General features: G+C 39.3%; 2 gene segments (V, D, J or C); both read right to left on the bottom strand.

Moving 5' to 3' along the window:
• Positions 1 to 6,384: 6,384 nt before the first annotated feature.
• The window catches only part of LOC122443259, a 54,133-nt gene continuing 36,025 nt past the window's right edge, over positions 6,385 to 24,492 (bottom strand). Inside the window, 3 exon segments of the V gene segment in view lie at positions 6,385 to 6,656; positions 7,261 to 7,306; positions 9,495 to 9,647. Coding sequence covers positions 6,651 to 6,656; positions 7,261 to 7,306; positions 9,495 to 9,647 — 205 coding nt within the window.
• Positions 14,020 to 15,175, bottom strand: LOC122443263. The segment is given in 2 exon segments: positions 14,020 to 14,839; positions 15,039 to 15,175. Coding segments are annotated over 2 exon segments (339 nt in total).

Raw genomic sequence — 24,492 nt, 5'->3', positions numbered from 1 at the left:
AAGGAGCAAGCATCTTTTAATTTCATGACTGCAGTCACTATCTGCAGTGATTTTGGAGCCCCAAAAAATAAAGTCTGCCACTGTTTCCACTGTTCCCCCATCTATTTGCCCCAACTATTTGTAAAATTTAAAAAAATAGGAGCATATGTTTTTGAAGCCCAGCATTTTGTTTCTGTATTTGATGTCATCTCAAATTCAAAGAGAACATCTTTGCAGTCCAACAGGAGAAACAATAAAAGTTCTCATTCCTCAGTCAAATCCCATCTACCCCATCATTCTAAGGGGAACATTTATTGTTTGTTAGACTTCTGATATATTTTATTTTTCATTTATTCATTCATTAATGCATCTCAATATATATTTAATGAGTGCTGCTAAGTGACTACTTAATATTCAATACTTGGATCTCAAGAAGGAAAGAGACAGTTCCCATCTTCAGTCAACTGAGGCCCAATACTCAAGTACAATCAGATAAAAGCCACTAAGGAGAAATGTATATCTCTAAGATATGACAAAGATAAAAGTAATAAACTCTGCTTCTCAATTCAACCAGGTAACAGTTTTAATGGAGGCGATACTTGAACTGGAACTTACACCACTACTACATTTCCCATAAAGATGGACGACATGAACCATAGGCACAGATTAACTAAGTGTGGTATACATTTATATTAGAGAAGCTAAATGTGGCCATATCCTTGAGGACAGCATGTATTATTCAGAGAAATGTTGATTTTCAAAGCCATATTTTAAACTATTAGACTACAATATACATAGATACTACCTAGGTGGGTGGATGGATAGATAGAAACATACCATACATTCATGCATGATTGATAGATGTAAATGGAAACATAAGAGGAGATAAAACTTTAGTAGATTTTTAAAGGATCCTTTCTGGCTACTTGAAGAATATGTGTATGTTGGACAAGCATTACTGTAATCTCTGAAGCAGCATTGCCCCTTTTGTGGCCATAGAAAGAAGTTATGCTGAAAAAGTGTATATAGCTTCTTAAAAATTCATGTTCACCACCTATGAACATCAATCAGAGCACTGAAATATGTAACCAAGTCTTCATCTTGAATCAGTGATTTCTTGAGACAGAAGGAGATTTTACCTTGTTGAAATATTGACCCTCAGACTGAGTCAGTGTAAGGAGCTGTCTTTCTTCCCATAATGTCAACAGTAAATCAAGAAGACCCCTTTATACTGAAGAGACAATGTCTCTAAATAGATTCTAAATCAGAAAATTGTGTTATATATTCTGCCCACACTTAATACTGCTGTCTTTTTATTTTTTTTTGTTTGCACACTGATGACATGAGTTTAGCTTGTTTTTGTTTTTGCATTGTTTATTGAATCTATTATTGAGACAGTAACTGTACAGAAATATTTAAGACCCCAACAGAATGAAACAATAAGCAAGTGAACTAGAACTATTCTAAAAAGACCCTTTGTAATCACGTCATGATCATCTCGGATTTATTCCAGGTATGCAAGGATGATTCAGTAATTCAGATCTATCAATGTGATATACCACAGCAACAGAATGAAAGGTAAAAACCACATAACTACTTAGTAGATGCAGAAAAATACATTTGACAAAATTCAATATCTGCTCATGATAAAAGCTCTCAATAAACTTGATATGGGGAAAATGTACCTCAAAATAATGGTTATTTATGACAAACCAACAGCTAACATCACAATCAGTTGTTTTAAAACATGAAAGCTTTTTCTCTAAGACCTTAAACAAGACAAGTCTGCAAATCTCACCACTTCTATTTAACATAGTACTGGAAGTCCTAGCCATAGCAATCAAATATGAAAAAGAAAGAGAAGGCATCCAAGCTTGAAGAAAGAATCTGCCACTATTTGCAAATGACATGATGTTGTGTATAGAAAATTATAAAGTACCATCAAAAAGCTATTAGGATAAATAAATGAAAGTAAAGCTTAATAAAGTTGCAGGGTACAAAATTAATATATAGAAATCTTTTGCATTTCTATACACTAATAATGAATTATAAGAAAAAGAATTTAAGAAAGCATCAAATTTACAGTTGAATCTAAGAGAATAAAATAATTAGCAATAATTTCAACAAAGGAGTTGAAAGACCTGTATTTTGAGAACTATAAGAATTGATGAGAATAATTTAAGACAATACAAATAAATAGAAAGATATCTCATGTTCATGGACCGGAAGAGTTAATATTGCTAAAATATCCATACACCCAAAGCAATCCACAGATTTAATGTAATCCTCATCAAATTACCCATGGCATTTTTCACAGAACTAGAAAAAATAATCCTAAAATTTGTATGGAACCACAGAAGACCTCAACAGCTGAAGCAATTTTGAAAAAAAAAAAGAGCAAAGTTAAAAATACTACACTCTCTGATATGAAAATATGCTACACAGTCATAGTAATCCAAAATTGTATGGTACTGGCACAAAAACAGACATAGATAAATGGGACAAAATAAAACCAAAATAAACCCATGCAGCTATGATCAATCAATCTATGACAAAAGAGGCAAGAATATGCAGTGGGGGGAAAGACAGATTCTTCAATAAGTAGATTTTGAGCAAACTGAACAGCTACATGTAAAAGAATTAAACTAGAAATTTTTCTCACAGCATGAATAAAAATAACTCAAAATGCTTTAAAGACTAAAATGTAAGAACTGAAATCATAAAACTCCTAAAAGAAAATATAGACAGTATGCTCTGTGACATTCATCTTTATAATATTTTTTTCTAATCAAACTAAACTCTTGAACAGAGAAGAAAACCATTAACACAAAGAAAAGGAAATCTGAAAAGGAAAAGACATTTGCAAACAACATGTCAGCAAGGATTTAATATCCAAAATATATAAAGAACTTATACATTTGATATAAAAAACATGATCTTATTTTAAATTAGGCAGAGGCCCTGTATAGGCATTTTACCAGAAAAGACATACAGATGGCCAACAGGCACATGAAAAGATGCTCAATATCTTTAGTCATCTGTAAAATGCAAATGAGAACAACAAATCAGCAAATCACCTTACTAGGGCTGTCATCAAAAAGGCAAGAAATAACAGGAGTTAGTGAGGATGTGGAGAACAGGGAATATTTGTGAACTGTTGGTAGTAATATAAACTGGTGCAGCCTCTGTGGAAAACAGTATGGAGGTTTTCCCTGCTCTGCCCTCCCCAGATTAAAAATGGAATGGTGTCTGCAACCTGAAGTCTTATCTTTCCTCAATTGCTTGGAAAGGAGGTAGCACCTTCGGGGGGAAAGAGATAGTGAATAGGATCCTATCTGGTTTTAGTGGTTGTGGTGGGAAAGATAACAGCAAATTGACTGACAATTTTTTATTTTTTTAATTAAAAATAGTACTACTACATGATATAGAACTTCCACTCCTGGGTATTTATCCAAAGAAAACAAAAGGGCTAGTTCAAAAATATATAGGCACCCCAATGTTCACAGAAACATTATTTACAATAGTCAAGATATTGAAGACATCTCAGTGTTCATTCATATCATCGATGAATGGATAAAGAAGATCTAGATGATAGATAGATAGATCAATATAGATATAAATAGTGAAATATTACCATAAAAAATTAAAATCTTGCCATTTGGGACAACATGGATAGACCCAGAGGGTATTATACTTATTGAAATAAGTCAGAGTGAGACAAATAAACTATGTTTTAATACATATATGTGGAATCTGAAAAACAAATATAACAAAATAGAAACAAACTGACAGATATAATGAAACAACTAGTGGTCACTGGATGGGAGAGAAGTGAGTGTAGGAGTGCAATAGGTGAAAGGAATTAAGAGGTACACACTCAGTTATAAAATAAATAAATCATAAGTTTGTAATGTACACCAAAGGAAATATGATCAACATTTTATAATAATTTTGTATGGTATGTAATTTATCAAAAATATCAAATGACTATGCTGTACATCTGAAACTAATATAGTATCATAAGTCAACTATGTTTCAATTTTAAAAGTTTTAATTAGATAAAAATGTGGCAAAGTAGACTTTAGGTGTAGGATTAGTTGAAGGATCTTGATACTGAAAGGTTCTTGCTGAACCACTCAAAGATGCCAGGATTCTTGGCCTCTGGAGGAGAAGAATTCAATCCGGGGCCAGAGACGAGGCTTGATCGCTCAGAGATTTTGTGTAATAAAGTTTTATTAAAGTATAAAGGAGATAGAGAAAGCTTCTGACATAGGCATCAGAAGGGGGCAGAAAGAGTACCCCCTTGCTAGTGTTAGTCATGGAGTTATATGCTCTCTACTTAGTTATTACAGTGAATCAAAAGAATGTCTGGAGGCTGTAAAGACCTCACTAGACCTACTCCCATAATTTACATTTTAAGATAATAAGATTAGCCAGAAGGTTTTTTCCAGAGACTGTCCTCAAGCAGGATACATTATTGTTATACAATCCTAAGGAATGTAGAGGGGAAAAAATTTGTCCTTTCTTCCTCCTTGAGAATTCCAGACACCTCTCTCCTTGGGGACCCCTGGACTTCTTATCAACCTGCCTAGGAATTGACTCTCTCAATGCAAATTATTCTGGATTATCTGGGTAGGTCCTATACATAACAATGCATCCTTTGCTGACACGAGAAAAAAAAAAGACTATCAGATATTTTTCTAGAAAGATGAGTTTAGCTGGGATCAGCAAAGGATTGCAATTTGGGGTCTGCAACCATGGCAAGCCTCATGCAAGTCCCACAGGACAAGAGAAGAACGATCTTATAGAGAAGAAAAAGAAGTTGGGAGGGCTACTGTAAACAGACGTTTACATTTGTTTACATTGGGATGTCCCTGGTGGTCCAGTGCTCAAGAATCTGCCTTCCAATGCAGGGGATGGGGTTCAATCCCTGGTAGGGACCTAAGATCCCATATGCCACCAGGCAACTAAGCCCATGTGCCATAACTAGAGAGTCCATGTGCTGCAACTACGGAGCCCACGCACTTTAGAGATAGTGCTCGGCAACGAGAGAAGCCCCTGCACACACACATACACACACACGCGTGCACACACACACACTCACACACAGACACACACACACACACTCTCACACACACATACGTGCACTCACACACACACACACACACACTCACACTCACACACACAGACACACACACACTCACACACACTCACACACACAGACACACACACACACGCACGCACACACACACTCACACACAAACACACACTCACACACACAAAGTAAACAGAGTCCATGGTTTTTCACTGGCCCAGTGTTTGCCTGGAAAAGGGGTGGCATCTTTCTTCTGCCCTTTAATCCTCTTATCTTCACAGGGTATGAGAGCTCCCCCTGTCTCCCAACTCTATTTAAATGAGTTTCTGTTTATTTACTAATTTCCTACACCTTAGAAGCAGAAGAGTATTTGACTCCAGAAGAGAAAGGAGCTGAGGTGGTAGAAGAGGTTGCAGTGATTCAAGGAAGGGCTATGACCTGAGGATTCCAAGTGACCTCCAGAAGCTAGAAAAATGCAAGGTAATGGATTTTTCCTTAAAGCCTCTAGAGGAAACCTATCAGCCAGCCAAGCAAAATTGCTTTCATACTTCTTCAACCCAGAACTATAAGAGAATTCATTTGTTTTAACTTATCAAGTTCATATTAAACATTGAGCAAACATTTTTTGTATGCTTTCCAGAGTAGTAGGATGGCATGTTAATATTTGCAGTTGTCTGTTGGAACACTTCATGGTGAGGCAGATTTGAACATTCTGGAGAAGGCAACTAAGCTGGATAATATCTTTATGGAGTGATTTCATTTCATTCCTTTCACTTTTTAACATTTCTGAGTTCAGCATGCATGCTCGGTCACTCAGTCAGTCCAACTCTTTGAGACCCCATGGACTGTTAGCCCACCAGGCTCCTCTGTCCATGAGCTTTCCCAGTCTTTCCCAAGAATATTCGAATGGGTTACTGTTTCCTCCTCCAGAGGATCTGCCCTACCCAGGGATCAAACCCATGTCTCCTGCGTCTCCTGCATTGGTAGGCAGATTCTTTACCACTGAGCCACCTGGGAAGCTGTGGTTAAATATTTATTTTAATTCTATCCTCGTATCAACTACTCTGCTAGTTCCCAGTTCAAAGTTTCTATTGCAGAAGGAGACAGACTGAAAAGGGGAGGTAGAGACCGAAGTCCGTAATCTGTAGGCCAAGAAGTGTCTGTGGTTAAAGCTGTTCTGATGCAGGTGAGTAACATGAAGCACTGCAAATGCCCTGTGGGGCCCACGGTGTGACTGAGGCTGGAGGAGGGGCTGAGCCCCGGGAGGGTTCGTGTAGAGGCTGCAGGTGCCTGGGGAGCACCGTGCTGCGCAGCGCAGAAGTAAGTGCCCGAGTCTGTGGTCCGCGAAGAGGAAATGTGCAGTGAGCTTCGGCGTTCTCTAGGACTGTCGTGGCATTTAATCTTCCATCTCGCTTTGTCCCTGAAGGAATGTAAAACAGGCGGATGAGGTGGCCCCCGGGGTTCTGAAGATACCACTGCACATCGTCTGGGGTGGTGGAGAAATTACACTGCAGAGTAGAGCTGGCTCCCTCCTGGAGACTCAGGGCTGGGGGACTCTGCACCACATCCATCCCTCTCACACCTGATGAAAAGAAGAGAAACAGTCACAGGTGAGGGTCACAGAGCTCCTGCAAAACCCGGAAAGTACACCCCCAACCCCATAAATGATAAGGATGGAAAGTCTGCAGGACTTGTCAGCTCCTCTTCCTCCTTCAACAAAAGAGAAGCTGCTCATTCCTTCAGATTCCCCTGTGGGGCAGTCCCAACTCACAGCAAACCTGGGCAAACAAAAGCCCCAGTACAGTGTCCACTAGCCTTTTCATGACGCTTTGCCTTGTTGCTGGAAAACATTCACAAGATACATAGCAAACCCTGGATGGTGAGTGTCACGACTTGTCTGGATGTTTCAGCTCCTGCAACCAATCAGCTCAGACAACAAACCCTGCTCAGCTGATACTCTGTGACAGGGAGCCCCACCCTCTGGTCTCAACTGAACTAAAAACAGGTTAAAGAGGGGTGAGAGTGGAGGGAAAAGATGACATTCAATGTTTTATACATAATTTTGAACTTGTGAAATGGAAGTTCCTATTTTCTCCTGATATATATTAATAAATAAATCTTAGGCAATAAAAGTGGAAAAATATCAGAAAAAGCTGGTATCTATACTTCAAAATTTTCCATCTTACCTTTTGTTTATGACTCCCTGTTTGATCCAGGGGACTTTCCTGAGAGCTATGGATAAAGATAACGACGTAGATAAAGATAATAACAATCAATGTAAATATAGATATTTTGCATTATGGTTATAAATGTCTAGTGCTTGAATCAGGGAATGAGACAGAGCTATTAATTGAAAGGACTATTCATCAAAAAGCATGCTTCGTATATGCCAATAATGATTTAGCTTTTCTTCACACAAAATTATCCTCCTCTATTATTACTAACCCCCATTTGAAAGAGTTTTCCAGGGGATGGAGTGGTAAAGAATATACTTGCCAATTCAGGGGATGAAAGAGATGGGAATTCGATCTCTGAGTCAGGAAGGTCCTCTGGAGAAGGAAATGGCAACCAGCTCCAGTATTCTTGCCTTGCAAATCCAATGGCCAGGGGGGCCTGGAGGGCTATAGTCCAGGGGATGGCAAAGAGTAAGACCGGACTGAGCGACTGAACACATGAAAACTCAGAATGAGTTTTGGAGGTAGGAGGTAGATGGGCCCCTGGGCTAGACAGCTGGTATTTGTCAAGCAGAGTAAAATTCAAGCTTTGTTTTCCCTACACACTCCAAATACTGAGGGAAGAACCAATTCTACCTTGTTGGAACTGTTCCTTTGACTTGCTTTTCACTGCTTTTGTTATTATAATCATACATAATGGGCTGCCTCAGAGAATCAGCCCCTCGGCTTGACTGCTAAAGGGTTTTTGTTCATGACCTGTCCACCTGTGGATGGTAGGAAAGAAGAAATTAATACATCCCCTGCCTGAGGCTTGCCATTCTAGGAGATGTTTACAAGATTAATTTTGCCTTTTTAATTTGTTTCCTCACCTTCCCCCTCCCTGTTCTGTAAAAGAACCTGGCATCCAGACCCAGACAAGATGGTTATTTTGAGACATTAGTCTGCCATCTTCTTGGTCAGCCAGCTTTCTGAATAAACTCCTTGCCCCCACACCTCTTCTCTCATGCTAATTAGCCTCAGTAACCAAGACAATTAACAGCAGGAGCTGAGCTCTGCTATAGTAAAAAAGTGACCACTTCTGAAGTCAAGAGGTCAAGGAAAACTGTGCAGGCACAGAGAGACTCCTCAGAGCTCAAAAAGGAGGTGGCATCACCTCATAACAGATGATGCCAAGCATCCCACAAAGCTCTGTGCTGGAATTCATCTTGGCAAAAAGATGCACGTGCATGTTTCAGGAGTGTCCTAAAACAGGTCTGATGTGGGAAAAGGAGAGAGATATCTGGCCAAAGATAAACACAGACCCAGAAGAACTTCCCCATACAGATGACTTAACCACCTCTTCACTGCACTCCTCATCTTCCTCCTCATTAGGGAGGATGCCCTTGTGTCTCCTGGATTGGCAGGCAGATTCTTTAGCACTGCACCACCTGGGAAGCCTATTAATGGAGACTGATGAATAAAGGAGAACTTTTTTTGCTTCACACTATATTGTGTTTGGAAAGGTCACCCATATACATCCTTATGTGCCAACAGTAATTAGCTCAACCAGTCCCAAACACTTTAGTCAAAGAGCTGAAATCCTTTAAGGAAAGAAGCTTCTTAGGATACTAGCAAAATAGTCTGGAGATAATGCAGTTAGAAATAAGGCATTGTCCTGGGCTTTTTGTTTGCTTGAGAGATGAGATTAGTATTGTAAAGCAAATTCTCTGACTTGTGTTATATCAACTCACATGGCCAACCTCAAGCTATTATATCTCAGCCCATCACTATTCCAAATGACACGGGAGTAAGTAGCTTTCTCCAGCTTGTTGAAAATTTTACGGCCTCATTTTCCCTAGAATTCTGATTCTAGAGGACAAAAATGCCAAATTTCAGAAAACAGGAGTCTTTCCTTTGGAAAATGATAAAGAAAAAAAGAATAGAAAAGACAAGAAAAAATGAAGAAAAGAAGAATCTAAGATGCCCACGGGAACGAAACACTTCCAGGATTCTGTATTGTCTGTGCTGTTTGCCTTCACAGAACATGCCAACCTCCTAATACAACAAAGACTGAGCTACAGGGTCCAGGAGGTTTGTGTTCAGCTCCTCCTGCAGCCCCGGGCACCGTGTCACTCAGAGCACAGAAGGACTTGGCCGAGTCTTTCCAATGAGCTGGTGTTTTCCTCAGGTGGAAGGACTTCTCACTCTTCCTAAATTCAGCCTCAAAACCTCTGATGCCTGAAACAAGATTGTCTCCAGACACGTACTTCAGGAGAAGCTGGGGTCCTTGGTCTGGGTACTGCATGTACCAGAAGAGGTATGGTGAAACAGAAGATGAGTAGCTGCACCTCAGCTCCAGACGGGCTCCTTCAGAGACAGTGATGTGGTCATCAGGCTGGGTCACAACTGGGCTCCAGCTCCTGCTGAAACATCAGTGCTGAATCAGTGAACTCAGCTAAGACAAAAAGTCCCTATTCAACATGGAGCAATATTCCACGTGTGGACAAAGGAGTAAAATGGAGTAATACTCACTCAGAAACAGGAACATCTCAAGCATCAAGGTGAACACCAAGGTCATAGTGGAGCAGTGAAGAGGCAGTGAGCTCCTTTCTAACAGGTTCCCCACAAATAAGTTTGAAGACTGGCTGACTCTGAAGTTAAGAATGACAAAGGATATATATTTCTTCTGATGGAGATTGTAGGGAGGTTGTTAGGAAGAGAAGCTGTCTTAACAAAATGCCTATCTCTGGTGTCTGAGATGCTTTACATCTCACTGTGTAAAAAATGGTCAGAATATCTCTTTAAACCATAGGGTTTTTGTGAGGTTCTTCTGATCTTTTACAGAAAACCAATTTCCAATTTAGGCAGCAGTGCCCTCCAGAGGCCAAACAGAGAACTATGGAGAAGCTCACTGTTTTCGTTAACATGCCCCACCTTTTTACTGCCCTTCTGTGGTTGAATTTCAAAGCATTATGACTATCTACAGAAGAGGATTTATATGTTGTCAGCCTTGAACTATTTGGCTTTTTAAAAAAAAACAGAATTGTGAGTTAAAAATTCCCTGTGTTACTGTATAGCACAGGGAACTATATTCAATATCCAGGGGTAAACAATAATGGAAAAGAAAAAAGAAAGTCTATATATGTATAACTGAGTCTCTTTGCTCTACAGAAGAAATTAGCATAACATTGTCAATCAGCTATCCTTCAACTTTTAAGTGTTAGATATAAAATAATTTTTAGAATGAAACATAAAATCACAATATTACAATTTTTTTAGTTTCCAGATTTAACTATGAGCCAGAAGGAAATAATCCAATATATTTCAACTACAGAAAGAGAAGAGCCATTAATCCAGAAGCCTTCAATAATAAAGGCAAAATTGAGACATTCTCAGTTGAAGGAAAACTAAGAAAAGTGGTCACCAGAAGACCTTTCCTAAAATAATGTCTAAAGGAAGCTCTATAAACAGAAATAAAATTACAAAGGAAGCAGTCTTGAAACAACAAGAAGAAATAAAGAATACAATAAGCAAAAATATGGATGAATACAATAGACTTTTCCTCTTGAATTTCCTAAATTATATTTGGTGGAAATATTTTATAGCATATTAAATGTGTTATATAATAACATATATAATAATATAATTATATATCTGGGAAAAATTATAATACTGTCTAGGCTCTAGACACACATAGAGAAAATACTAAAGAAAATTATTTTATGAATAGGGGAGAATAAATAGATGTAAAGGGAGGCAATATTTATACACTTCATTCAAATAGGTAAAATAATATTACCAATAGACTATGTTATGTAAATGCAATAACTGGAGCAACCATATAAAAACAGCTATACAATAAGATATATATAAATGCTATAGGCTGCCATGAAATTAAAAGATGCTTACTCCTTGGAAGGAAAGTTATGACCAACCTAGATATGTTAAAAAGCAGAGACATTACTTTGCCAACAGAGGTCCATCTGGTCAAGGCTATGGTTTTTCCAGTGGTCATGTATGGATGTGAGAGTTGGACTGTGAAGAAAGTTGAGCACCAAAGAATTGATGCTTTTGAACTCTGGTGTTGGAGAAGACTCTTGAGAATGTCTTGAACTGCAAGGAGGTCCAACCAGTCCATCCTAGTGGAAGTCAGTCCTGAGTGTTCATTGGAAGGAGTGATGCTAATGTCCAATACTTTGGCCACCTCATGCGAGGAGTTGGCTCATTGGAAAAGCCAATGCTGGGAGGGATTGGGGACAGGAGGAGAAGGGGACGACAGAGGATGAGATGGCTGGATGGCAACACCAACTCGATGGACATGAGTTTGAGTAAACTCCGGGAGTTGGTGATGGACAGGGAGGCCTGGCATGCTGTGGTTCATGGGGTCACAAAGAGTCAGACATGACTGAGCGACTGAAGTGAACAGACTGAAATGTTATAGGAGCTTCCCTTGTGACTCAGACTGTAAAAGAATCTTCCTACAGTGCGGGAAACCTGGGTTCAGTCCCTGGGTCGACACGATGCCCTGGAGAAGAGAATGGCTATGCACTCCAGTATTCTTGTTTAGAGAATTCCATGGTAGGCTACAGTCCATGAGATCGCAAAGAGTCAGACACAACTGAGCAACTAACACACACACACACACACACAAAATCACTGCAGATAAATTGAAGTGTAATCCTAGAAAATGTTGAATAACTCACAGGAGGTTAGAAGGAAAAACATAGGGGACAAAAAAAAAAGCGCAAAGAAAATATCAAATAAAATGGAAGAATAAGCCCTAAAATATCAAGACATTAAAAACAAGTGATCCACACACAAAAACTAAGACACAGAAGTCGATCTGAACACACCAGTGACAAAACAGTTCAGACAAAAAGTGGATTAAGAAACACGACCCAACTATGACTGTCTGAAAGAAATTAATTTCAAATAAGACATGGTCATCTTGAAAGTAAAAGGATGGGAAAAGATGTATTATGCAAACATTGATCAAAGGAAAGTATAATGGCTATATTAACATCAGATAAAGTAGACAGACTCCTGAACAAAGAACATTACGAGAGACAGAGAAACATTATCTACTGATGAAGAGGATAATTTACTGAGAAGACATAGTAATCCTAAATGTATATGTACCAACTAACAGAGCTGAAAAATAAGTGGAACAAAAATTAGAACTAAAAAGAAAAGAGACAAATCTAGAAATATAGCTAAATACTTCAATATTCCTCTCTCAACAACTGGTAGAATAACTTGCCAGAAAATCAGCACATATATAGAAGAACTCAATAACACCATTAACCAGTAGGATTTAATTCTCAGCTATACAACACTCCACCCAACCAGAGGAGAATATACTTCTTGTCAAGTGTCCGTGGAATATATACCAGGTAAGTCCAAATCCTGGGACCTAAAAAAAACTCAACAAATCTAATGTAAAAGAACTGAAATATAAAGAGTATGTTCTCCAACCACAATGAAATAATAGTATAAATAAATAACAGAAAGATACCAGAAAATTCCCAAACATTTCGCAACCAAACAACACACTTCTTAATAATTTATGTGTCATAGAGAATGTCTCAAGAGAAATCATTGAATTTCCCACAAGCTGAATAAAAATTAAAATACAGCATACCAAAATTGGGGGGACACAGCCAAAGAAGTATTGAGAGTGAAATTTTAGCACCACATGCAAAGGTTAAAAAAGAATAAAATCTCAGATTATCTAAGCTTCTACCTGAAGAACCTGGACAAGGAAAAGATAAATTAATCCAAAACAAGCATAAGAAAATAATAAAGATAAAAGGAGAAATCAATGAAATTTAAAAGAGATAAACAATAGAGAAAATCAATGAAACAAAGAGTTGGTTCTTTAAGAGGATCAGTAAAACTGACAAAGTTCTAGCAAAACAGACAGGTGGAGGGGAGTGGAAAGAACAGGGACAATGTCAGCAGGCTAATTAGCAGTATGGCATCCCATGTGATTGGCTAAGGATGAACATTTGCCTTTCTCCAGTTGGTCCTAGGCTTCTGTCATAGCTCACTTGGTAAAGAATCTGCCTGCAATGCAGGAGACCCCAGTTCGATTCCTGGGCAGGGAAGACCCACTGGAGAAGGAATATGCTCCCCAGTATTCTTGGGCTTCCCTTGTGGCTTCCTTTGTGGCTCAGCAGGTTAAGAATCCACCTGCAATGCGGGAGACATGGGTTTGATCCCTGAGTTGGAAAGATGCCCTGGAGAATTGAAAGGCTACCCACTCCAGTATTCTGGCCTGGAGAATTCCATGGACTCTATAGTCACAAAGAGTTGGACTCGACTGAGAGCCTTTCACTAACTAACACTAGCTGTTGGTCCTGAGTTGAATGAACTTCCGAAGTATTATGCTAAGTAAAGTCAACAATGCCAAAATGCCATGTATCGTAAGATCCCACTTGCATGAAATGCGTAGAATAAGCAAACCCGTGGTCAGAAAGCAGGTGGGTGGCTCCCAGGGACGTGTGCATGGGGAGCGCGGGGAATGACTGTGTCATGGGCGCGTGGTTTCCTTTCGGCGTGATGACAAGGTTTCAGATCTAGATAGAGGCAATGATTGTGCCGTGTTGTGAATATACTAGACGCACACTTAGGTGTTCATTTAAAAGAGTGAACTGTGTGAAATGTTACTTAAACTCAACAAGACTATTATTTTTTGACTTTTTATTTTATATTAGAGAAGAGCTGGTTGACAATGTTGTGTTATTTTCAGGTGTATATCAAAGTGATTCTGTTATAAATATACATGTATCTATTCCTTTTCAAATTATTTTCCCATTTAAATTGTAAAACTATAATTTAAATTGAAGTTGATGAAAATCTAATGATCAAAGATTTCACAATATAATTTTAGATCATTTTATCAGATTTTAAAAATTAATTTATTTATTTTAATTGGAGGATAATTACTTTACAATATTGTGATGGTTTTTGCCATACATGAACATGAATCAGCCACAGGTATACCTGTGTCCCCACCATCCTGAGCACCCCTCCCACCTCCCCTGCCACCCTATCCCTCCAGGTTGTCCCAGAGCGTGGGCTTTGGGTGTCCTGCTTCATGCATGGAACTTGCACTGGTCATCTATTTTACCTATGGTAATATACATGCTTCAATGCTATTCTCTCAAATCATCCTACCCTTGCTAATTGCATCTTTCTGGAAGGAAAGTCAATATAGAAAACCCCATAATGGAAGAAGTTTCCTCAGCGCCAAGCCAGGACGTGGTTGGAGCCCCATCTGCAGTCTGAGTCCTGGGAACAGGCTCCCTCTGCGCACTGGGGCTCACAGCTCAGAGGTCGGTGGTCGAGTCACTGTGCTGAGAAGTCGCAATGTGTGAAGCACTGTGTCCTGATGGTTTATCCAACGAGACTGTAATTCTCCCACTTGTTTGCTCTTTCAGATTCGCCTGAATTGACAGTAGGGATGTGAGCCCTTTCCCGGGATCCTGCCTAAACCACTGCAGGAAGTACAGAGCGCTGTCGGTGTAACTGCAGTTGAGATCCACGCTGTCTCCCTCTCTCACGCTCAGAGCTTCAGGACTCTGACTCACGTCCTGCTTACTGTTCACGCCTGTTCAGAAAGAGAAAACAGAGACAGGCTGGTCAGCGGCTGATTATTTTTTGGAAACTAATTTTAAATTTACTTTTTCGCTCTCCACAGGAACTCCCAGAAACCATGCAAGTACAACTCCCTGACTTCCTGTGTTCCCTAGGGAGGAATATCCGGGAGTCGCCCATTCTTTGCCCATTTCCAAATCCCTCTAACTCACAGTTTAGTTGTAACCAAAGGATGAGCAGGCTCAGGGATTTGTCCATTCCTTCTGTCATTTAGACTCACTGGAGAACTGAATTCTTGTGTCTGTAGAATATTCAAGGACTCGCAGGATAAAAGACCTGCTTTGCTGCCTCCTGTGTTCAAAACTTTCTACAGGAAACACAGAGTCAGCCCAGCCAATCAGAGCAAGTCACAGAGGCACGGAGGAGGACCCGCCAGAAACCCATCTGCCAGGAGTGCGAGGTTGCCATGGAAACACTGTCATCTCCAGATCAAGCCCAGCGTTGCCAGAGAAATGCTTATCTCTTTCCCTCCTCTTTCCCTCCTCCTAGGGAAAACAATTTTTACCACATCAGATTTGCAGAATGTGGCTAAGTATGTACCTAGAGGGGCTTCTCTGATGGCTCAAACAGTAAAGAATCTGCCTGCAATGCGGGAGAACCAAGTTCGATCCCTGGATGGGGAAGATCCCCTGGAGATAGGAATGACAACCCACTCCAGTATTCTTGCCTGGAAAATTCCATGGAGAGAGGAGCCTGGTGGGCTACAGTCCACGGAGTGACAAAGACTCAGACACTACTGAGTAACTAATACACACATGTACCTAGAGAGAATTGTAAGCCTAAATGCTTATGTTAGAAAAGAAGAAATTGTAAGTTTCACCGCACAGCTGCAGCTGAACCTCTTCACATTCCTGTAACTGCTCCCTCCTCTTGCCACTTCAGTTCTTAAGAACTGTTTTCTTTAATTCACACTTTCTTGAAAACCCCTTTCTATAATTTCTCAGCCATCAGGTTGCAAAAAGAGTTAAGAATCATTAATATTCACATTTAATGTGTGTGATAAATCAGGAAATAGGCACTTTCACATCCTATAATGAAGTATAAGCGAAATAAGATTCCTAGGTACTATTCACATGTCATTGGCCAGAAATTCCACTTGTCTGAGAATTTTTTAAGAAATAGCCTTATAAATACATTATAAAATTGCATATTGTATGCAGCAAGGATATTTAAATATCCTTCAATACAAATATTCAATATGTTATGATATATCTATATTATAATATACTATACAGGTGTCAAAGAGTAAGTAGACTTATTTCTGACTTGCAAAGATTTTTTGGACTTATTCAACCTGGTTATTTACATTTTAAATTAATTCTTGTTGAAGTATAGCTGGTTTACAATGTTATGTTACTTTCTGCTGTATAGCAGAAATATTTTTGAACTGTTTAACTCTGGAGTTTGTGTTTTTTAATTCTCATTTTATGTTGCCTGCAGCATTTATCTCAGAAATCCCTTCATCTTTAAACATGTTTAAGGCTCAGTTTCCTTACCTGAGGATAGATTAATATTACTTTGTGGGTTTTAGATTACAGAAGGAGTATCCAAAGTGCTGAACAATGGACCTGGCATATGGTAGTGGTTCAATAAATGATAATAAAGACTCTGGTGTTGAAGATGAGAATGACAAAAAGACAGCAGGTAGAAACAAGAATCTCATGATAATTCTCGGATCTATTCCACTGAAGACATTGGGCAGACTATAAAGCTAAAAACCCAAAAGATCAAAACTGAACAAAACCAGGAGGTATGGATAAGAATACCTCTCCTTGAATCAGGAAGCGTCCACTTCTTCCCTTCTTTGTAAACCTCCCCTCTTCTTCTACCCACAAAGGAGGAGTGAGGAGGGCTGATTCTGTCGTTCAGAGTCCATTTATGAGTAGGAGATTGAAAAAAAAAAGTGAAACTGCTACTCGCTCATTCATGTCCAACTCTTTGCGACCCCATGGACGGTATCCTGCCAGGTTCCTCTGTCCATGGAATTCTCCAAGCAAGCATACTAGAGTGAGTAGCCAATCCCTTCTCCAGGGGATCTTCTTGGCCCAGGGGTTGAACCCGTGTCTCCTGCACTGCAGGCGGATTCTTTACCATCTGAGCCCCCAGAGAAGCCCAGGAGATGAGTTCTCAGTCTAACTTAAACACAGGGCTCCAGAGTCCACTTATTCTGCTTATAGCTCCTGCATTTTGAAGGTTTTGCCTACCTGTGATAAATGCATTTCTATAGAGGGCTAATTTAGTGCCCTGGGATGGGCTGCCTCTTCTTTCTATTTCAGCCCAGATGCCTGAAAAGTAAATCAACTCTTGGCCAGTTTGAGGTGTGTCCTATCTTTCCATGTCATCCTTATAGGAATGCTGAACTTGCTATTCTAGATTCAGAAGGAAGTAGGAAACTCTACTTAGGCATGAACCTCAAACCCACCTTTCCTAGAGGTAATCAGAGGACCAGTGATATTAGGTCCTGGAGGAAATTAGGTCCAGGGGTCAGCTAAAAGTCCTTCTTCACTTTCGGTTTGTATTAAGCTAATATATACAGCATCTTCAGGAATCTTCCCTGTGGTGAGCAGGGCAGGATTTGGCCATTCTTAGGTCCCACTTCAAATGGAATTATTTTAGATGAATAGTAATGAATATATGACATATCAAAACATGTAAGATGCAGCAAAAGCAGTACAGAAAGTCCCTGACTTATTGTTTTCCAACTTTATGATGGTACAAAAATAATATGAATTCAGTAGAAATTGCACTTCAAATTTTGAATTTTGTTCATGGGCTAGCATGATGCTGTCTTTTAATGCTGAACATCAGCAGCAAGTTGCAGCTCCCAGTCAGTTACTCGACTGCAAAGGTAAACAACCAACACACAACCATTCTGAACCTAGACAACCACTCAGCTTTTCATTTTCAGTACAGTGCCAAATAAATTATATGTGGTAGTCAGCATCAAATTACAAGATAGGCTTTGTGTTAGATAATTTTGCCCAACTATTGGCTAATATAAGCGTTCTGAGCATGTTTAAGGTAGGCTAGGCTGAGCTATGAGGTTCAGAGTTCAGGTATATTAAATGAACTTTTGACTAAAGATATTATCAGCTTATGGTAAGTTTTTTGGCACATAACACCATTTTAAGTCAAGGAATATTTGAAATTAGAGACAAATTTATGAATTTAAATTATATTTGTCAGGAAAGAAGAAATGTTGAGAGTTAATAGGCAAAGTTTCAACTCAAAGAACTAGAAAAAGTAGCAAGTTAAAATAAAAAAAGTAAAGGTAGCAAATAATAAAACATGAGCAGAAAAAAAACACAATTTATCAACCGTCATAAAAGAAAAATAAATGTATAAAGAACCCTTTATCTGTTAAACTAACTGAATCCATAATTTAAGGATTAGCAAGTTTCTCCCATAAGGCTATGCTACATGGCCTCACTATAGTGAACTTTCTGAAAATTGTTTCTAAATCATTAAAAACCCTACACAAATTCTTCTATAGGTAGAAAAGAAGCCATAAATTGAAAGTTACCTAATGAACCATTACAATCTTGATACCAAAATCTGATATTAACATAGAAAAGAAAAAGTCGAATACTAGTATCATTCAGGAAAATGGGGGGAAAGTGCTCAATAAAATAATACCAAATCAATGTTTCATTATGTAAAAAGGACAAAACAACATTCCTAAAAGCACTTAACTCTAGAAATGAAAGTTGGTTTCACATTTAAAAATCAATTTAAATAAATAAAGAATATTTATCAAAAACACTATAATTAATAGGCACAGTGAAATATGGAATGCTTTACCTCTGAGTTTGGTAATAAGAAGAATTGTATTCAACATTTTATAGGTGATCTTAGCCAGTTAAGTAGGACTTGCTATATCATTTGTGGAGTGCAGTTAAAATGAAAATGCAGAACAAGTGGGCTGGAGAGTCATCTTGTAGGACCACTGCCCAGACCCCAGACCTACTGAAGAGCTTTCCATCAGTGAACACACAGAGGTGCTAGCTGAGTGGTCCCTGGAGAGGAAATGGAAGCTCTACAGTTCCTCTCACAAACCTGACCCTACACGTCTCTTCCATCAGGATATTCATCTGCATCCTTTATCATAGCCTTTTTTTTTTCATTTATTTTTATTAGTTGGAGGCTAATTACTTTACAATATTGTAGTGGTTTTTATAATAAACAGGTAAAAATAAGTGAAATATTTCTCCTATTTCCATGAGTCACTCTAGCAAATTAATTGAGCCCAGGGTTTTGTTTTGTTTTGTCTTGTTTTGGGAATCTTCTATCTACAGTCTTTTGTTCAGAAGCACAGTTGATCACTTGGTCTTGTGACTGGCATGCTTTTTTCATGTAGAAAGTGTCAGAACTGACTAGAATGATAGGATACTCAGGTGGGATTGCAAAGAATTGCTTGGTATGGGAAAAAACACATTTGTTGACTGGAAATGTTTTGTGTGAGTAGTAAAGGAGACTCATAGGAAAGAAGGACATAATAGGGCAGAACTCGGTTTTTCCCTACACAAGAAGGAAAAAAACCTGTTTTTTCCCCCTCACACACAGCTTTTTTCACAATAGCACAAAACCGTAATCAATCCAAACAACCCAAATATCTACTTCTGGGAGGATGGATAATTAAATTGTCAGATATTCATGTAGAGGAACTCTATGCATCAATTAAAAAAAGAACAAACAAGACATACACAAAATGACACCAGTGAATTGCAAAGATATTGAGTGAAGAAAACCAGAGATAATATACACTATGCATGTAGATATTAACAAGTGTAAAATTTCATTGAGTTCTAAGCTTCCATTTTGTACATTTTATTATATGTGTTGTACCTCAGTTACAGAGAGAGAGAGAAGAGAAAGCCAAGAAACATTTTGAATATTGAGATAAACGTCAGTGTCATCACCTGAGAATAAAAAGTGGTTCCTCTGGGGAGGCAAAAATAGACTATGTGGAAGAGTGGGAAGAAAAAGAGAGTGTTATTTGATTTTGTAAATAAATGAGAGTATTATTTTGATTTTTAAAAAAGAAATTTTATTTTTAAAAAGGATGAGAAAGTGAGAATCTCAGATGAGACGAGGTTGAAAAATAATCATTGGCTTTATCACCACCAGAGCCACTGGTTTAAGTGAGAGCTTCTCTCAGAGTAATGCTCACAGAAGACAGGTTCAAGGAGAGGAGGACTGGGACTTGAGGAAATGGAGACAGTAAGTCTAGACAGTCAACTAACTTGATTATTAAGGAGAAGAAAAATGTAGTAATAGGGCTGGTGGAGATATGACCTTTGAGAATATATTAAAATGGGAAAGATTTTCTTACAGACATGTGGCCAGATTATTATAAGAGAATGCCGAAAAATTTATTTCAGGGAAGAAGGTGCATTCCTGTGGTATCTTTTCAAGGGGCCCAAGACTGGAAACCAAGACTCCAATACCACCACTATCCCTTTCGAATCTACACGGGGGAAGCTCTGGGCTGTTTAAAAGAGCAGACTGATCCATGGACACCCGGGGTGGGGGGGACTGTCTAGGATCCTGGACAGAATGCCCAGTAATCTCTGCTGTCTGGCTGCGTCACAAGAGTTCGTTCTCCATAGGACCACTTGGGAAGAGTCTCTGGTTGCTCAGGAGGAAGGAAAACAGCAAAGACGCCCTTATTCTAGAGCCACAGCCTCAGGGTTTGGGTACGGTCTGCAGGTGCCTGGGGAGCACTGTGTCTGCACAGCGCAGAGGTAAGTGGCTGAGTCTTCGGGTTTGGGGGCATCGATGTGCAGAGAACTTCCCTTCTTTAACAAGGTGGCTCTCAGTCTTTCTTTCTGCTTTTCATCCCCAGCTGAGTAAAGAAGGAAGAGGAGTTCAGGGCCCTTCCTGGGGTCTTGTCTATACCACTGTAGCCCTCTGAAGCTGCTGACAGTGTGGCTGCAGTTGAGGCTGAGACTGCCCCCCTCCTGGGCTCTCTGGGTCTGAGGACTCTGCTCCACTCGGTCTTCTCCACGCAGCCCTGTTCAGGAGAACAAAGTCAGAAACAGCGCAAAGCTTTCCGTTCAGCAGTGCTTAAAATCCCAACACAAAGCCTGGGATGAGCAGTGTCTAGACTCCTCTCTCTCTCCTCCCCGTCTTTGGAAAAATGCGCCCGTAAGTTCTCACCTCTTAACCGGCAACTTATATCCAAGCTGAACCCGCAAGACTATGAATGCACATTCCAGCATGTTCTCCATCCTGCCACCTCACTCTTGATGCAATTTTAGTGATTCCAAATCTTCTCCCCTGAGGAGCTGCTCCTGTGTCTTTGTTCTTCTCTAATGCACAAGAGAGCCTTTCTGCTGGGCTCAGCCAATCATGAGCAAATCCTCAAGTAGCTTCATGCTTTTGACTTTTAAGACACTGGAAAAATGAAAGGAATGGAATCACTTCCCCCTGGTGGTCACAAACACAAACATCTCACTGGACAACTATGCCACTTACAAAGACAAATATTGAGGGAAGTACATCCTTTATGTTGGTGGGCACAGTACCTAGGAGGTCTAAAGCAGTAATCAGAAAAGCCTTCTCTGCCTGCGATTTTAATCATGTCATTGTTCCTTGAATGCACTTTAAAGCTAAACTGCTACCAAGGGTTCTAGGAGATGAGCCCAAGCATCAGTGTAATGGGGCTTCTTAGGTGGCACTACTGGTAAAGAGCCCATCTGCCAGTGCAAGAGGTGTAAGAGACGTGGGTTCAATCCCTGGGTCGGAAAGTTGACCTGGAGGAGGACATGGCCGTCCACTCCAGTTTTCTTGCCTGGAGAATCCCATGGACAGAGGAGCTTGACAGGCTACAGTCCATGGGGTCGCACAGAGTCGGACACGACTGAAGGGACATAGCAGCACTGGCATTGGTGTAATGGACTGTGTTTCCCTCTACGGTACACAAGAGTCTCAGCAGGGGAGACCTTAAAAAGACCAGAGTGCTGAGAGAAGCAGAGGGATAGAATGGTTGTGCATCTGTCTGGAAACCTCTTTGACAGAGAATTGGGAATATAAGTTAAGAAATCCATTTCATCAAATAACTTTATGTCTGGCTTCAGGGACCAAGCATAACTAAAACTCAGGGTCAAGAACTTGATAGATCTTAGGAGGACAGAATGGGCGATCATGGCAGAGGGAAAGAAGAGCTCTCCAATATAGACATCAGACAGGTCAGAAAGTCACAGGGCAGAGTGGGTAGCAGAAGATAAGTATAGCAAAACTAGCCTTGCTTAATTTGCTTGGTTCTATGACACCCCATAGAGAAGGCATTGGCACCCCACTCCAGTACTCTTGCCTGGAAAATCCCTGGTCTTTTACAGAGGAAAGGTTTTTAATTTTGATTCAGTTTGGTGTGTGCATGTGTGTGTGAGTGTATCATGCTTTCAGTGTCAAATCTAAGATTTACTTAGATGCAAGCCTGAAGTTTTTCTCTCATTTTTTTTAAGAGTTGCATAGTTTTATATTTTACATTTAAGTCCATGATCCATTTTGAGCTAACTTTTATAATGTATATATTTTTAAAATATTTTTTAAAGGGCTGTGTCATCATCTTTGTTTCAGGCTTTACCTATTTGCTGTTATCAAGTAACTACTTCAAAGCAACATAACCAAAGTGTGGATTGAAGACTTCTCATAGGGGAGTGAAAAAAAAATGTTATTTGAGCCTGTGACTTTCCCTTTTTATACTTAGTGTGATTTCTCTACCTAAAGAGTAAAGTTAAAATTGTAGTAAAAAGCCAAGCCCTTCTCAATTCATCGCCTCTGAAATCCTCTATCATGTGTTACAGGGCAATGCTTTCTAGTATAGATTCAGAAAATGGTTACATCTGTCTTTTGATTGAAGATAACTGTAATCTCTTCTAACATTCACATTTTAAACTTTAAAGTTCTCTGAGAAAGATGCCTATCAATCTTTAAGTCATCAAACTGAGCTAAACGTCAGAATCTCCTTCCTTGTCTGTAACGTCTTTCCTATAATTGAGCATGTGTTTCTTGAAGAAGAGAATATTCTTTACAAATTGTCCCAAGAATGAAAATCCCCTCTTTCTGTTATTACTTTTTGCTAAAATTATAGGTTTCCATTGACCTTTTTTTCACAATCAGCTTTCCAAGGTCAAACAGCTCATTTCTCCAAGGATGTAGTCATTCTTCTTTCTAGTGTCCCAGGGGCAGAGTCTTTTAAATACCAATTTTTTAAATATAGAATTACAATTGAGGATAACACTTTCTAAAAACTTTCTTAAGTGTTGTGAATCCAGGAGCTTAAAATTTTTCTTGATCAAAATAAGTCAGCCCTTGAAAACAGAAACTAGAAATACAGACAAGGCACTTTTCTTGTCTTGGGCTAGGACTCCCAATGGTAGGAGTATTTATCCCTAAACTAGGTCTTTAGATTTGAAAGAAAAAACATACAAAGAAGCAGCTCAAGTCATGGCAATGGTAAAGATAAATAGAAACAGATAGTTTGACACCATCCAGTTGTACTCATGGGCAAAATCTAGTGTATGGAGACTACTTGCTATACAAAGGTCATTTCCTTTGAACCCTAGAAATTAGGATGGAAAGGAAAAGTATTGGGACTCAAAGAGAACTAAGGTAAGTATGACTTTCTTTCAGTCTGGACCACTGCTCCCTCCTTGCCCACTACCATCCTTAGCTTAATAGGATTCATATCTTTAGCCACAGCAAGTAAATATTTGAGGCTAAAATCTGAAGATTAAAAAGTATAGAAATGAAAGCAAGAAAGAGATAACACAGGGGTACGTTAACATTGGCTGAACCCTAGAAGAATCACTGATAAGAGGGACTTCCAAGTTTACAAGAGAACAAGTCAATATACCTCACTATAGACTCACTCAGGTGATTAAGATGGCTCTGTCTATGCCAACAGGAGGGAGACCATTTAATTTAATTGCAAGCCTGAAAATAGTACCATATGAAGAAAATCTGTTCAAACAGAAAGGGAACTTATGACACATATAAACAGAAGTATTCTTACGGTGATGAGAAATGAACTACAAGAAAAAATAGATCCACAATTACCTAACAGCATCCAAAGGGTAGAAGCTCTATATCTGTTGATTTTATGAATTAATTCTTCTTCTTCAGTCAACGAATATTTAATATGCAACCACTATGTGCTATGTACTGTGTAATGTACAATGTATTCACGTTTCCTGACCCTATGGAGTTCACAGTTATAGTCATAACAGAGACATTACTTTGCCAACAAAGGTCCATATAGTCAAAGCTATGATTTTTCCAGTAGTCATGTGTGGATGTGAGAGTTGGACCATAAAGAAGGCTGAGTGTCGAAGGATTGATACTTTTGAAGTGTGGTGTTGGAGAAGACTCTTGAGAGTACCTTGGACTGCAAGGAGATCAAACCAGTCAATCCTGAAGGAAATCAGTCCTGAATATTCATTGGAAGGATTGATGCTGAAGCTGAAGCTCCAGTCCTTTGGCCAAATGATGCAAAGAACCAACTCATTGGAAAAGACCCTGATGCTGGGAAAGATTGAAGGAGGAGAAGGGAATGACAGAGGATGATAGTTGGATGGCATCACTGACTCAAGGGACATGAGT

This window comes from Cervus canadensis, chromosome 6 (assembly GCF_019320065.1).
Source record: "Cervus canadensis isolate Bull #8, Minnesota chromosome 6, ASM1932006v1, whole genome shotgun sequence".
Classification (NCBI taxonomy): Eukaryota; Metazoa; Chordata; class Mammalia; order Artiodactyla; family Cervidae; genus Cervus; species Cervus canadensis.
This window is presented reverse-complemented; position numbering and strand designations above follow the sequence as displayed.